This window comes from Nerophis lumbriciformis, linkage group LG28 (genome assembly GCF_033978685.3).
Source record: "Nerophis lumbriciformis linkage group LG28, RoL_Nlum_v2.1, whole genome shotgun sequence".
Classification (NCBI taxonomy): domain Eukaryota; kingdom Metazoa; phylum Chordata; class Actinopteri; order Syngnathiformes; family Syngnathidae; genus Nerophis; species Nerophis lumbriciformis.
Window position 1 is genome coordinate 29746788 of NC_084575.2, and position 16279 is coordinate 29763066.

General features: G+C 45.4%; 1 protein-coding gene across 1 annotated transcript in view; it reads right to left on the reverse strand.

Annotated features, from left to right (window-relative positions):
* Positions 1 to 16279, reverse strand: part of LOC133571037 (dihydropyridine-sensitive L-type skeletal muscle calcium channel subunit alpha-1-like) — a 202645-nt gene that overhangs the window by 58531 nt on the left and 127835 nt on the right. Inside the window, exons 30-32 of the mRNA XM_061924015.1 lie at positions 11663 to 11689; positions 11448 to 11573; positions 5234 to 5299 (exon numbers count right to left, since the gene is read on the reverse strand). Of these exons, the coding sequence (XP_061779999.1) occupies positions 5234 to 5299; positions 11448 to 11573; positions 11663 to 11689 (219 nt within the window). The remainder of the gene's footprint in view (positions 1 to 5233; positions 5300 to 11447; positions 11574 to 11662; positions 11690 to 16279) is intronic.

Consider the following 16279-nt stretch of genomic DNA (forward strand, 5'->3'; position numbering starts at 1 on the left):
ATCATGTAGTAACGGTAACTGAGTTACTGAATATAAAAAATAACGCGTTAGATTACTAGTTACCGCCGAAACTAACGGCGTTACAGTAACGTGTTACTTTGTAACGCGTTAGTCCCAACAACCTACAACAGACCTACAAGTCCGAGTCCATGGTTCTTGCCCGGAAAAGGGTGGAGTGCCATCTCCGGGTTGGGGAGGAGATCTTGCCCCAAGTGGAGGAGTTCAAGTACCTCGGAGTCTTGTTCACGAGTGAGGGAAGAGTGGATCGTGAGATCGACAGGCGGATCGGTGCGGCGTCTTCAGTAATGCGGACGCTGTATCGATCCGTTGTGGTGAAGAAGGAGCTGAGCCGGAAGGCAAAGCTCTCAATTTACCGGTCGATCTACGTTCCTATCCTCACCTATGGTCATGAGCTTTGGGTTATGACCGAAAGGACAAGATCACGGGTACAAGCGGCCGAAATGAGTTTCCTCCGCCGGGTGGCGGGGCTCTCCCTTAGAGATAGGGTGAGAAGCTCTGCCATCCGGGGGGAGCTCAAAGTAAAGCCGCTGCTCCTCCACATCGAGAGGAGCCAGATGAGGTGGTTCGGGCATCTGGTCAGGATGCCACCCGAGCGCCTCCCTAAGGAGGTGTTTAGGGCATGTCCGACCGGTAGGAGGCCACGAGGAAGACCCAGGACACGTTGGGAAGACTATGTCTCCCGGCTGGCCTGGGAACGCCTCGGGATCCCCCGGGAGGAGCTGGACGATGTGGCTGGGGAGAGGGAAGTCTGGGCTTCCCTGCTTAGGCTGCTGCCCCCGCGACCCGACCTCGGATAAGCGGAAGAAGATGGATGGATGGATGGATGGATAGTCCCAACACTGCATAGAGGTGATAGACAGTTGTGATAGCCAATCAGATCACGAGAGCATGACAACCTGTTGACCTAATTTTGCTACTGTTTACCCCAGAGTCGTATAACTTCGTATGTGACACTTCTTAACTGTTAGCATGAAAACAATAGCATGCTAGCAAGCTAACTTAAGCATGCTAAATTTTTCATAAAATGTTCTACTTCTACTATTTTCGCAGCCATACACCTTACAGCCATATTACTTGATATGTGAGACATGCTAATTGTTAAAGGGGAACATTATCACCAGACCTATGTAAGCGTCAATATATACCTTGATGTTGCAGAAAAAAGACCATATATTTTTTTAACCGATTTCCGAACTCTAAATGGGTGAATTTTGGCAAATTAAACGCCTTTCTAACGTGACGTCACATCGGGAAGCAATCTGCCATTTTCGCACTTTCGTCGGTGTGTTGTCGGAGGGTGTAACAACACGAACAGGGACGGATTCAAGTTGCACCAGTGGCCCAAACATGCGAAAGTGGCAAGAAATTGGACGAAATTTGTTCAAAATACGAGGCTGTGTGGGGAAAGCCGACGAAATGGTCAGTCGTTTGTTCCGCACACTTTACCGACGAAAGCTATGCTACGACAGAGATGGCAAGAATGTGTGGATATCCTGCGACACTCAAAGCAGATGCTGACATCAACTCCAAAACTGGACGGATCAGCTTTCAGGAAAAGAGAGCGGATGAGGGTATGTCTACAGAATATATTAATTGATGAAAACTTTATTTATTACTCGCGGTTTTACGTTAATTTTGTATACATAAACTGTGTTTACCAATAATTTAGCTTAAAAACATTTATTTTTTTCAATCATTTGAGTACCGTATTTTCCGCACTATTAGCCGCACCTAAAAACCACAAATTTTCTCAAAAGCTGACAGTGCGGCTTATAACCCGGTGCGCTTTATATATGGATTAATATTAAGATTCATTTTCATAAAGTTTAGGTCTCGCAACTACGGTAAACAGCCGCCATCTTTTTTCCCCGTAGAAGAGGAAGCGCTTCTTCTTCTACGGCAAGCAACCGCCAAGGTAAGCACCCGCCCCCATAGAAGAGGAAGCGCTTCTTCTTCTACTGTAAGCAACCACCCGCCCCCGTAGAAGAAGAAGCACGCGGATATTACGTTTCATTTCATTTGTGTTTACATCTGTAAAGACCACAAAATGGCTCCTATTAAGAGACACGCGTACAACGCAGAATTCAAACTCAAGGCAATAAGTCACGCAGTAGAACACGGAAATAGAGCAGCAGCGAGAGAATTGAACATAAATGGTGCGTAGGTAGAGGAAGCAACAAGATGACCTGCGCCACTAAGACAGGGAGACAGCGCCGGACGACATACGCCAACATCTGCCAGTGGATTGTAAATGCCTGGCGGATATATTGGTCTCAACTGTGGTCCGAGCTTTCTGGAAGGCAGGATTCACGGAACTGCTGGACAACAACAGCGACATTGACTCTAATGACTTCGACGAGACGGAGCCGGCCATTTTGGATGCCGTATTCGCCCAACTTTTTAATTCAGACACTGAAGAAGAATTCGAGGGATTTATGGATGAGGAATAACTTCAGAAAGTGAGCTTTAAATGTTTATTTTGTGTGTTGTGTGACATTATTGTTCGAGCAACGTTGAGTTATTGATGTTGCTATTGCTCTGCACTAATTTGAGTGTTACTATTTTTGTGATTGCACATTTGCACATTACATTTTGGGGGTGAACAGAGTTGTTAGAACGCTGGTTTGTAATACATTATTAAAGTTTGACTGACCTATCTGACTGTTTTTTTGACATTCCCTTTAGCGCAGCGTAGGCGCGGCTTATAACCCGGGGCGTCTTATAGGTGGACAAAGTTTTGAAATATGCCATTCATTGAAGGTGCGGCTAATAACCCGGGGCGGCTTATAGTGCGGAAAATACGGCGGGTAGTCTTGTGTAATGCAGTATTTTGTGTCTATTTAGGTATGGTTAAAGTGCTGAAATCGTGGAAAAATATATGTTCTTAGCGCGCCTGAAATTGGGCTGTCTGCACTCTCAAAGTGCATGTTGTTGCCAAATGTATTTCATATGCTGTAAACCTAGTTCATAGTTGTTAGTTTCCTTTAATGCCAAACAAACACATACCAATCGTTGGTTAGAAGGCGATCGCCGAATTCGTCCTCGCTTTCTCCCGTGTCGCTGGCTGTCGTGTCGTTTTCGTCGGTTTCGCTTGTATACAGTTCAAACCGATATGGCTCAATAGCTTCAGTTTCTTTATCAATTTCGTTTTCGCTACCTGCCTCCACACTACAACCATCCGTAATCTGTTGAATCGCTTAAGCCGCTGAAATCCGAGTCTGAATCCGAGCTAATGTCGCTATAGCTTGCTGTTCTATCCGCCATGTTTGTTTGTATCGGCATCACTATGTGACGTCACAGGAAAATGGACGGGTGTATATAACGATGGTTAAAATCAGGCACTTTGAAGCTTTTTTTAGGGATATTGCGTGATGGGTAAAATTTTGAAAAAAACTTTGAAAACTAAAATAAGCCACTGGGAACTGATTTTTAATGGTTTTAACCCTTCTGAAATTGTGATAATGTTCCCCTTTAACATGCCATCGTTAGCCCACATGCTAAGTGTTAGCATTTTAATGTGCGCATTAGAGATGCGCGGTTTGCGGGCACAACCGCGGAGTCCGCGGATTATCCGCGGATCGGGCGGATGAAATTTAAAAAAATTAGATTTTATCCACGGGTCGGGTCGGGCGGTTGAAAAAAAAAAAAAAGATTTGAAATAGATTCAGGCGGGGGGCAGTTAAACCAATTGGGAAATATATATACATAGTTAAATGTTGTTACCCACATACGAAAAACGAGCAGAAACCTGCTGCATATGCCACAACAGAAGAAAAAAAAGAAGAAGAGATGGACACTTTTACGGAGCGGAGAAGGGACGCCTCGCCGGGGTCCGCGGGACCGAGGCCCCTTCCCCCGAGAGGGCCCCACCGGGAGCCGTAGCTGAGGCGATCCGCGAGAAGGGCCCGACACACGTCCAGGGTCACCACCGCGCCCACCGCACCGACACCCCGCCTCGTCCGCCTTCGCCGCGGCCGGCGTCACGCGCAGCAGGTAAGCAGCTTACCTGCCCGCCACTCCCGTGGCCGGGGGCTCGTAACAGGGGTCACTCCGCGCGCTCCGCCCGCGCAGCTTACCTGCCCACCACCCCCGTTGCCAGGGGCGCGTAACAGGGGTCACTCCGCGCGCAGTGCGCTCACGAAAGGGGTGGGGCTCACCCTGGTTGATATAGACAGCGGTGGCCATGGAAGTCGGAACCCGCTAAGTAGTGTGTAACAACCCACCTGCCAAATCAACTAGCCCTGAAAATGGATGGCGCTGGAGCGTCGGGACCATACCCGGCCGTCGCCGGCAGCGAGACGCGCTTGGAGGTGCGCTCAGCGCGGCTCCCATATGATTGCGCTGGTGTGCGTCTGGGCCGTGACAGCGTGGCACGCGAATGTCTGAACTGCATTGGATCAGTCTCCTTTCTTTAACAGGCAAAAGCTTTATAACCTCACTAATGCCTTGCATCGTCTGTATTAGATATATAACAACGGGCGGGTGCGGGCGGATGCGGTTCTGATTAAATGTTAGATCGGGTGGATGGCGGTTGGTTGACGACTTTCTGATGCGGTTGCGGATGAAATAATTGCCTATCCGCGCACCTCTAGTGCGCATGCTAATGTTTTAGGCGCAGTAGGTGTTCAACTTCAGCCTAAACCCTTTCGGTCTGCAACATTTTCAATTTATGAATGCACAACTGTTTGTTTATGTAAAACTGTTTGTTTATTTTGTTGACCGCTGACCGAAGAAATGATAAAAAATAATAACAATAATAATATTTTAGGCTAGCTCTGTAGCTCTTTTTGTACAGTTACACCTGAAACTCACGGGTTCTCATCTTAAAAGCACGACGGCTTCCTACGACCCCCTGCCAGAAGTCCAGGGTTTTTGATTGATTGAGACTTTTATTAGTAGATTGCACAGTACAGTACATATTCCATACAATTGACCACTAAATGGTAACACCCGAAGAACTTTTTCAACTTGTTTAAGTCGGGGGTCCAAGTAAATCAATTCATGGTACAAATATACTATCAGCATAATACAGTCATCACACAAGTTAATCATCAGAGTATATACATTGAATTATTTACATTATTTACATTATTTGCAAGCATGTTATTTAATTTTCCATTACATTTTCAATGATAATAATGTTAGTCAATTGTCTATGATTCTTGTGTAACTATGATAGTGCAAATATATGTCCCATATGAATGTAGCTTACCTGCATACCAACAACAGCATATATGAAGAACAGCATCAGAATGAGCAGGGCCACATACGGAAGAGCCTGCAAGCAAGACACAAATTAGTTACTTTTCACAAACAGGAATCTATGCACAGTTAAAAAAATTAACATTTCCTTAAAGGGGAAGTGCAATTTTGGGGGGAATTTTTCATCCTTATCACAAATGTTCTTTTGGGTTTTTTTGCATTTTAATATTGTAAATAAATGCGTTCAAAAGTCAGTTCACGATGGAGCCGATTGTAGTCGCTCTATTTTGCCTATGAAAGCCCTTAAAAACATCCAAACACCTCCATTCAGGTTTTATATACATGATGATCATGTAGTAGCAGCATACTTGCCAACCTTGAGATCTCCGATTTCGGGAGGGGGCGGGGGGCGTGGTTGGGGGCGGGTCGTGGTTGGGGGCGTGGTTAAGAGGGGAGGAGTATATTTACAGCTAGAAGTCACCAAGTCAAGTATTTCATATATATATATATATATATATATATATATGAAATACTAAGTCAAGTATTTCATATATATATATATATATATATATATATATATATATATATATATATATATATATATATATACATACAAGAAATACTTGACTTTCAGTTAATTCTAGCTATAAATATATATATATATATATATATATATATATATATATATATATATATATATATATATATTAGATATGCGCGGATAGGCAATTATTTCATCCGTAACCGCATCAGAAAGTCGTCAACCATCCGCCATCCACCCGTTTCTAACATTTAATCAGAACCGCACCCGCCCGCACCCGCCCGTTGTTATATATCTAATATAGATGATGCAAGGCATTAGTGAGGTTATAAAGCTTTTGCCTGTTAAAGAAAGGAGACTGATCCAATGCAGCACAGACATTCGCGTGCCACGCTGTCACGACCCAGACGCACACCAGTGCGCAATCATATGGGAGCCGCGCTGAGCGCACATCCAAGTGCGTCTCGCTGCCGGCGACGGCCGGGTATGGGCCCGACGCTCCAGCGCCATCCATTTGCAGGGCTAGTTGATTCGGCAGGTGGGTTGTTACACACTCCTTAGCGGGCTCCGACTTCCATGGCCACCGTCCTGCTGTCTATATCAACCAGGGTGAGCCCCACCCCTTTCGTGAGCGCACTGCGCGCGGAGTGACCCCTGTTACGCGCCCCCGGCAACAGGGGTGGCGGGCAGGTAAGCTGCGCGGGCGGAGCGCGTGGAGTGACCCCTGTTAGGAGCCCCCGGCCACGGTGGTGGCGGGCAGGTAAGCTGCTTACGCGTGATGCCGGCCGCGGCGAAGGCGGACGAGGCGGGGTGTCGGTGCGGTGGGCGCGGTGGTGACCGTGGACGTGCGTCGGGCCCTTCTCGCGGATTGCCTCAGCTACGGCTCCCGGTGGGGCCCTCTCGGGGGAAGGGGCATCGGTCCCGGACCCCGGCGAGGCGTCCCTTCTCCGCTCCGTAAAAGTGTCCATCTCTTTTTTTTTTTTTTCTTCTGTTGTGGCATATGCAGCAGGTGCCTGCTCGTTTTTCGTATGTGGGTAACAACATTTAACTATGTATATATATTTCCGAATTGGTTTAACTGCCACCCGCCTGAATCTATTTAAAATCTAATTTTTTTTTATTTCAACCGCCCGACCCGACCCGACCCGACCCGCGGATAAAATCTAATTTTTTTTAATTTCATCCGCCCGATCCGCGGATAATCCGCGGACTCCGCGGTTGTGCCCGCAAACCGCGCATCTCTAATATATATATATATATATATATATATATATATATATATATATATATATATATATATATATAATAAATACTTGAATTTCAGTGTTCATTTATTTACACAAATACACACACATAACACTCATCTACTCATTGTTGAGTTAAGGGTTGAATTGTCCATCCTTGTTCTATTCTCTGTCACTATTTTTCGAACCATGCTGAACACCCTCTCTGATGATGCATTGCTGTGTGGCACGCACAAAAGTGCTTTCATCAAATGCACTAGATGGCAGTATTGTCCTGTTTAAGAGTGTCACAACATTGCTGTTTACGGCAGAGGAACTGCTTTACGGTAGACGAAAACGTGACTGCTGTTGTTGTGTGTTGTTGCCGCGCTGGGAGGACGTTAATGAAACTGCCTAACAATAAACCCACATAAGAAACCAAGAACTCGCCCTCCATCATTCTACAGTTATAACGTGATTGGGCAGGTACGCTGTTTATATTGTGCCTGAATTTCGGGAGATTTTCGGGAGAAAATGTGTCCCGGGAGGTTTTCGGGAGAGGCGCTGAATTTCGGGAGTCTCCCGGAAAATCCGGGAGGGTTGGCAAGTATGAGTAGCAGGCACATTTATACACTGAACAACAATATAAACGCAACACTTTTGTTTCTGCTCCCATTTTTCATGAGTTGAACTCAAAGATCTTTCACTATATACACAAAATACCTATTCCTCACAAATCTGTGTTAGTGTGCATTTCTCCTTTGCCAAGATAATCCATCCCACCTCGCAGGTGTGGCGTATGATGGTGTTCGGGTCTGTGGGACCCGTTTTCATTTTTTATTACAAGAAAAATGATACAATTAATTGATTTTTCAAACTGAGACTCACTGACTTTGGCTCATTTTCTGTGAAGAACATAAATCAGAATACATGTTTAATGACCACACACCATACACCCCCCCTACACATTTCTATTACATATAAGATGTCCGGGTCCACTGGACCCGGGGCTAATAGAAGCGTGGAAATTGATGTTCTGTGTACCACACCCACACCCACACACACACACACAATGTGTGTGTGTGTGTGTGTGTGCGTGTGTGTGTGTGTGTGTGTGTAGCTCCATCCTATCTTGCTGATTGTATTGTACCATATGTCCCGGCAAGAAATCTCCGTTCAAAGAACCCCGGCTTATTAGTGATTCCCAGAGCCTAAACAAAAGTCTGAGGGCTATAGAGCATGTTCTATTCGGGCTCCAGTACTCTGGAGCCCGATGAAGTGGATGAAGTGCTGGCTTTCCAAAGTCGGGACCCGGGGTGGAACGCTCGCCTGTGCATCGGTTGGGGACGCCTCTGCGCTGCTGACCCGTCTCCCCTCGGGATGATCTCCTGCTGGCCCCACTATGGACTGGACTCTCACTATTATGTTGGATCCACTATGGACTGGACTCTCACTAGTATGTTAGATACACTATGGACTGGACTCACACTATTAGGTTAGATCCACTATGGACTGGACTCTCACTAGTATGTTAGATCCACTATGGACTGGACTCTCACTATTATGTTAGATCCACTATGGACTGGACTCTCACTATTATGTTAGATCCACTATGGACTGGACTCTCACTATTATGTTGGATCCACTATGGACTGGACTCTCACTATTATGTTAGATCCACTATGGACTGGACTCTCACTATTATGTTAGATCCACTATGGACTGGACTCTCACTATTATGTTAGATCCACTATGGACTGGACTCTCACTACTACACTAGTATGTTAGATCCACTATGGACTGGACTCTCACTAGTATGTTAGATCCACTATGGACTGGACTCACACTATTATGTTAGATCCACTATGGACTGGACTCTCACTAGTATGTTAGATCCACTATGGACTGGACTCTCACTATTATTGGGGACGGCGTGGCGCAGTGGGAGAGTGGCCGTGCGCAACCCGAGGGTCCCTGGTTCAATCCCCACCTAGTACCAACCTCGTCATGTCCGTTGTGTCCTGAGCAAGACACTTCACCCTTGCTCCTGATGGGTGCTGGTTAGCGCCTTGCATGGCAGCTCCCTCCATCAGTGTGTGAATGTGTGTGTGAATGGGTAAATGTGGAAGTAGTGTCAAAGCGCTTTGAGTACCTTGAAGGTAGAAAAGCGCTATACAAGTACAACCCATATTATGTTAGATCCACTATGGACTGGACTCTCACTATTATGTTAGATCCACTATGGACTGGACTCTCACTAGTATGTTAGATCCACTATGGACTGGACTCTCACTATTATGTTAGATCCACTATGGACTGGACTCTCACTATTATGTTAGATCCACTATGGACTGGACTCTCACTATTATGTTAGATCCACTATGGACTGGACTTTCACAATATTATGCTAGACCCACTCGACGTCCATTGCTTCCGGTCTCCCCTGCGGTCCTCTCCAAGGTTTCTCATAGTCATTCACAGTGACATCCCACTGGGTTGTGAGTTTTTCCTTGCCCTTATGTGGGCTCTGAACCGAGGATGTCAGTGTGGCTTGTGCAGCCCTTTGAGACACTTGTGATTTAGGGCTATATAAATAAACATTGATTGATTGATTGATTGATTGATACACGCAAACCAAATGAGGCCCTAAGTTCTAAAACGTTTTTTTTGGATTAGTTTGAGATTTTACCAAAAAAAAAACATTAACATAGAGAGTAAGTAAAACAGTGATAAGGCGGCAAATCCCATGCTATACATTACATAATCATCCAGTTGGTTACATGCTGCAACACAGCATTTGTTTAGCTGGTTGCTAATGCCAACCGTTTAACAAGCTGACGCTAAAGCTGTCATGTCTGTGTGATCATGTTTTGTTTAAGTTATGGTCTGCTTGGTTTTGGACTCTTTCTAGTTCCTGCTTTTCACCCCCTTGTCTTGTTTCCATGGTTACCCATTAGTTTCACCTGTTCCACGTTTGGACTCATTGTGCACTCTTGTTTGTCACCATAGCAACCCATTAGTTTTCACCTGTCCTCACGACTCACGCACCTGTCTTTATCAATCAATCAGTCAATCAATGTTTATTTATATAGCCCTAAATCACAAGTGTCTCAAAGGGCTGCACAAGCCACAACGACATCCTCGGTACAAAGGCCACATAAGGGCAAGGAAAAACTCACCCCAGTGGGACGTCGATGTGAATGACTATGAGAAACCTTGGAGAGGACCGCATATGTGGGTAAACCCCCCCCCCCCTTCTAGGGGAGACCGAATGCAATGGATGTCGAGTGGGTCTGACATAATATTGTGAGAGTCCAGTCCATAGTGGATCCAACATAATAGTAAGAGTCCAGTCCATAGTGGGGCTAGCAGGACACCATCCCGAGCGAAGACGGGTCAGCAGCGCAGAGATGTTCCCAGCCGATGCACAGGCCAGCGGTCCACCCCGGGTCCCGACCCCGGACAGCCAGCACTTCATCCATGGCCACCGGACCTGTGCCCCCCCCCCCCTCAACTCGGAAGAGGGGAGCAGAGGAGAAAAGAAAAGAAACGGCAGATCAACTGGTCTAAAAGGGGGTCTATTTAAAGGCTAGAGTATACAAATGAGTTTTAAGATGGGACTTAAATGCTTCTACTGAAGTAGCATCTCTAATTGTTACCGGGAGGGCATTCCATAGTACTGGAGCCCCAATAGAAAACGCTCTATAGCCCGCACACTTTTTTTGGGCTCTGGGAATCACTAATAAGCCGGAGTTCTTTGAACGCAGATTTCTTGCCGGGACATATGGTACAATACAATCTTTAATCATGTCTTCACTATTTAACCCTGTAGTTGCCAGGCAGTCAGCCTGGCGACATCACACTCTCTACACACCCGTATGATCAATGCTGCTCTTTTTCATGACCTTTTCTCGTCCAAGTAAGTTTTCTTTATTCATGCCATAGTCAGCAAGTTTTGTGTTATGTCCATAGTTCTGCCTTTGTGCGAGTTTTTGTTTTTATAGCCAAGTTTTGTACTTGGCGCCTTTTGTTTAATCCTTTTTTGAGTGTTAAAATTAAATAAGTATGCACCTTCACGCCATGTCTGGTCCAAATCATTTGCACCATGGGAGAACAAACCTCGCTAAAGTCCAAGTCTTGACAAAAGCTAAATCAGAGAAGTGGAAGTTTTTGTGTTGCCGATGTGTGGTACACAGACGTGTATTCTTTTCTCCTTTTCTTTAATTAAGCATACAGACTGGCCTCGCTCGCAGATTCTGACAAATTTCAGGACTTCAGAGAAAATGTTAAAGAGACTCTTTTGTAATACCGCTTTTTTTGTAATTGTATTCTCTTCAAACAAACCATGAGTTGTTAAACCGATACCGTTTTGATCTTCTCAGTTCCTTTGAACAATTCCAAAAACTAACACAGTAGACCTCTTTACTGTTTATTTTTCTGATGGGTGGGATGAAACTGACCTGGAGGGATTTTATGAAGGTCCACAGGAGGTTCCTTATTCCTTCAGAGCGATTCAAAAGTTTCACCAGACGCATGACACGGAACAGTCTGAAGAACGTGATTGAGACACTCATGTTCTCTGAAGACTTTTCAGACGGATAGAGAAAGCAAAAACAGTTAAGAGCAAAAACTCAACAACAAATCTAAATATGCAGGAAACTAGATTTGAACTCACGGCAATTGCTTGCATAGGATCCACTGCCTGTAAAAACAGATAATGGTGTTATTTATCTTTGTGTCTGCACAGCAACAGAATAGGTTGCAGGAATGGAATGTAATCATGTGTAATAATGTTATTATTTTTTTTATCTTCAGTGTTTTTTTTCATCCTCTCGATGTGGAGGAGCAGCGGCTTTACTTTGACAGAGCTTCTCACCCTATCTCTAAGGGAGAGCCCCGCCACCCGGCGGAGGAAACTCATTTCGGCCGCTTGTACCCGTGATCTTGTCCTTTCGGTCATAACCCAAAGCTCATGACCATAGGTGAGGATGGGAACGTAGATCCACCGGTAAATTGAGAGCTTTGCCTTCCGGCTCAGCTCCTTCTTCACCACAACGGATCGATACAGCGTCCGCATTACTGAAGACGCCGTTGTCGATCTCACGATCCACTCTTCCCTCATGAACAAGACTCCGAGGTACTTGAACTCCTCCACTTGGGGCAGGGTCTCCTCCCCAACCCGGAGATGGCACTCCACCCTTTTGCGGGCGAGAACCATGGACTCGGACTTGGAGGTGCCGATTCTCATCCCAGGCACTTCACACTTGGCTGCGAATCGATCCAGTGAGAGTTGAAGATCTTGGCCAGATAAAGCCATCAGGACCACATCATCTGCAAAAAGCATAGACCTAATCCTGCAGCCACCAAACCAGATCCCCTCAACGCCTTGACTGCGCCTAGAAATTCTGTCCATAAAAGTTATGAACAGAATTGGTGACAAAGGGCAGCCAACCCTCACTGGAAACGTGTCCGACTTACTGCCGGCAATGCGGACCGAGGTCTGATCGAGAGGAGCCAGATGAGGTGGTTCGGGCATCTGGTCAGGATGCCACCCGAACGCCTCCCTAGAGAGGCGTTTAGGGCACGTCCGACCAGTAGGAGGCGACGGGGAAGACCCAGGAAACGTTGGGTAGACTATGTCTCCCGGCTGGCCTGGGAACGCCTCAGAATCTCTCGGGAAGAGCTGAACGAAGTGGCTGGGGAGAGGAAAGTCTGGGCTTCCCTGCTTAGGCTGCTTCCCCCTCGGATAAGCGGAAGAAGATGGATGGATGGATGGATGTTTTTTTTCATCAAATACCTACGACCCGTATCAAGTCCCCGGATGCCACATCTTAGCTGCCCACGTCTCAAAAGAATGGGTTATATGCAGAGACAAATTTAGCTGCCCATTTTACATGTGACAGAATGTTAACCTTTTGTGGTTATAATATAATCCATGCATACTTTTAGTGGTGGTTGGAGGGCAGTGACGTGCAGTCACTAAAGGCAGGTGAGGCGGGGCCTCACCTGCCATCATGGAAAGAAAAAAATGTAAAAAGAAAACATTTTTATTAAATTGTTATATGTATCCAGTGATTATACTATAAAGTTATTTTCCATTTAACTTCGCCAGTTTTAGATTATTTTTATTCAAAATCGCTGAATTTTCACATTTGCCGTTCAAATACTGAGAAGAGACGGTGCGGTGATCAGCAGCCAGTTGAGGCACGTCACTCAGTGCCTCAACATGGATTGCGCAATGACTCGGCTAACTGCTGGCCTGCTGTGCAGTGAGACCGTATTGCTATATGAACTATATTATACATTTCCATAGTTTAGTTAGCTGAGGTATATAATGTACAGTGTATTTTGTCAACAACTGTATGTGTGTAAAGTATTTCTTGTGCTGAGCGATCCTAAAACTGCTGCGAAGACGCACTGGCTGAGGCTCGCGTAACCCCGCCTCCTGGTGCCGGTTAAGGCACCTTAGCCGCAGACTGCACCCCCGACGGGAGCGCCACACCAACCAAAGCCCACACCCAAACCCTCCATGTGCAAGACCGAATCCACCCAAAAAAAGTCACTTAACAAGAAGCCAAAAAGTGCAAAAACAACATTGCTCGCGCCGGAGGAGCCGTGAACGACTGCAGGGACACAAGATTAGGTACACCTGCAGACTTCAGCACGGATTTCATATTTTATTCATTCACAACTCCTCCAACACAAACACCACTGTTCCCGCACTTATAAGTAAGTAAGACCATAATAACCTTTTTTTAATTAAATGTGCTTTTGTGTGTGCTACAGTTTGTATGTGTAAAGTTAAAGTTAAGTTAAAGTACCAATGATTGTCACACACACGAGGTGTGGTGAAATTTGTCCTCTGCATTTGACCCATCCCTTGATCACCCCCTGGGATGTGAGGGGAGCAGTGGGCAGCAGCGGCGCCGCGCCCGGGAATAATTGTTGGTGATTTAACCCCCAATTCCAAGCCTTGATGCTGAGTGCCAAGCAGGGAAGAATGCTGGTATGAGCTTTTAAACATAACCCGTTAACTGCTGCCAATCAAATGGTGAATAAGATACTCTTTAGGGTTCATATGTTTGTAAATCTGACTGTGATGAAGTCAGTGCCTCACCAGCCATCAACCTCACCGCACGTCACTGTTGGAGGGACTGTTGGTGTTAATTGTGAGCTAAATAGTAAAAACATGACTGAGTGATGTGTTTCCTTTTAACTTTACAGGGCACGCCAACATGAATACAAACTAACAATTGGCTCTTTGTGCCACTTCACCAACCCGGGGACATGATTACAAAAATAATCGGCTCTGTTGACCTGGTAACAAAATTACAGCTCAATACGGAACGCGTACTTTTGTTTGTGAATATGAAACGGTTCTGTTTTTCAAGGGACGGTCGGCCACCCTGTAATGGCTTTCTTTCTTTGTCGGTATTTTTGTCACTCTGAGGCCAAATGACTCACATTTTGTCGGCTGAGCCCTGGTGGTCTGCAACCCGTGCGGCTCTTTAGTGCCGCCCTAGTGGCTCCCTGGAGCATTTTAAAAAAATGATTAAAAATGGAAAAAGATGGGGTAAGAATACTTTTTTTTGTTTTAGCATGTTTTTTGTTTGAGGACAAACATGACGCAAACCTTCCCAATTGTTAGAAAGCCCACTGTTAAAAGGGGAACATTATCACCAGACCTATGTAAGCGTCAATATATACCTTGATGTTGCAGAAAAAAGACCATATATTTTTTTAACCGATTTCCGAACTCTAAATGGGTGAATTTTGGCGAATTAAACGCCTTTCTATTATTCGCTCTCGGAGCGATGACGTTTTTTCAAACACCGAGTAAAATCAGCTCTGTTATTTTCCGTTTTTTCGACTGTTTTCCGTACCTTGGAGACATCATGCCTCGTCGGTGTGTTGTCGGAGGGTGTAACAACACGAACAGGGACGGATTCAAGTTGCACCAGTGGCCCAAAGATGCGAAAGTGGCAAGAAATTGGACGTTTGTTCCGCACACTTTACCGACGGAAGCTATGCTACGACAGAGATGGCAAGAATGTGTGGATATCCTGCGACACTCAAAGCAGATGCATTTCCAACGATAAAGTCAAAGAAATCTGCCGCCAGACCCCCATTGAATCTGCCGGAGTGTGTGAGCAATTCAGGGACAAAGGACCTCGCTAGCACGGCAAGCAATGGCGGAAGTTTGTTCCCGCAGACGAGCGAGCTAAACCCCCTATCGACCCTAGCTTCCCTGGCCTGCTGACATCAACTCCAAAACTGGACAGATCAGCTTTCAGGAAAAGAGCGTGGATGAGGGTATGTCTACAGAATATATAATTGATGAAAATTGGGCTGTCTGCACTCTCAAAGTGCATGTTGTTGCCAAATGTATTTCATATGCTGTAAACCTAGTTCATAGTTGTTAGTTTCCTTTAATGCCAAACAAACACATACCAATCGTTGGTTAGAAGGCGATCGCCGAATTCGTCCTCGCTTTCTCCCGTGTCGCTGGCTGTCGTGTCGTTTTTGTCGGTTTCGCTTGCATACGGTTCAAACCGATATGGCTCAATAGCTTCAGATTCTTCTTCATTTTCGTTCTCCACACTACAACCATCCGTTTCAATACATGCGTAATCTGTTGAATCACTTAAGCCGCTGAAATCCGAGTCTGAATCCGAGCTAATGTCGCTATAGCTTGCTGTTCTTTCCGCCATGTTTGTTTGTGTTGGCTTCACTATGTGACGTCACAGGAAAATGGACGGGTGTATATAACGATGGTTAAAATCAGGCACTTTTAAGCTTTTTTTAGGGATATTGCGTGATGGGTAAAATTTTGAAAAAAACTTCGAAAAATATAATAAGCCACTGGGAACTGATTTTTAATGGTTTTAACAATTCTGAAATTGTGATAATGTTCCCCTTTAATGTTTGTGTGTATGCTTCACTGATGAGAGTATTTGGTGAATATCGTTTTGTCCTACTAATTTCGGCGGTTCTTGAACTCACCATAGTGTGGACTGTGACGTAACAGTTTGTTTACTTGTAACATCTTCCACTGCTTTGTTGTTTCATGCTGTGCGTGAATGCACAAAGGTGCGCTTTGTTGATGTTATTGACTTGTTGGAGTGCTAATCAGGCACATTTGGTCAGTGCATGACTGCAAGCTAATCAATGCTAACATGCTATTTAGGCTAGCTGTATGTACATATTGCATCATTATGCCTCATTTGGAGGTATATTTGAGCTCATTTAATATCCTTTATTTGGAGGGGGGCGTGGCCTGCGGGCCAGCCGC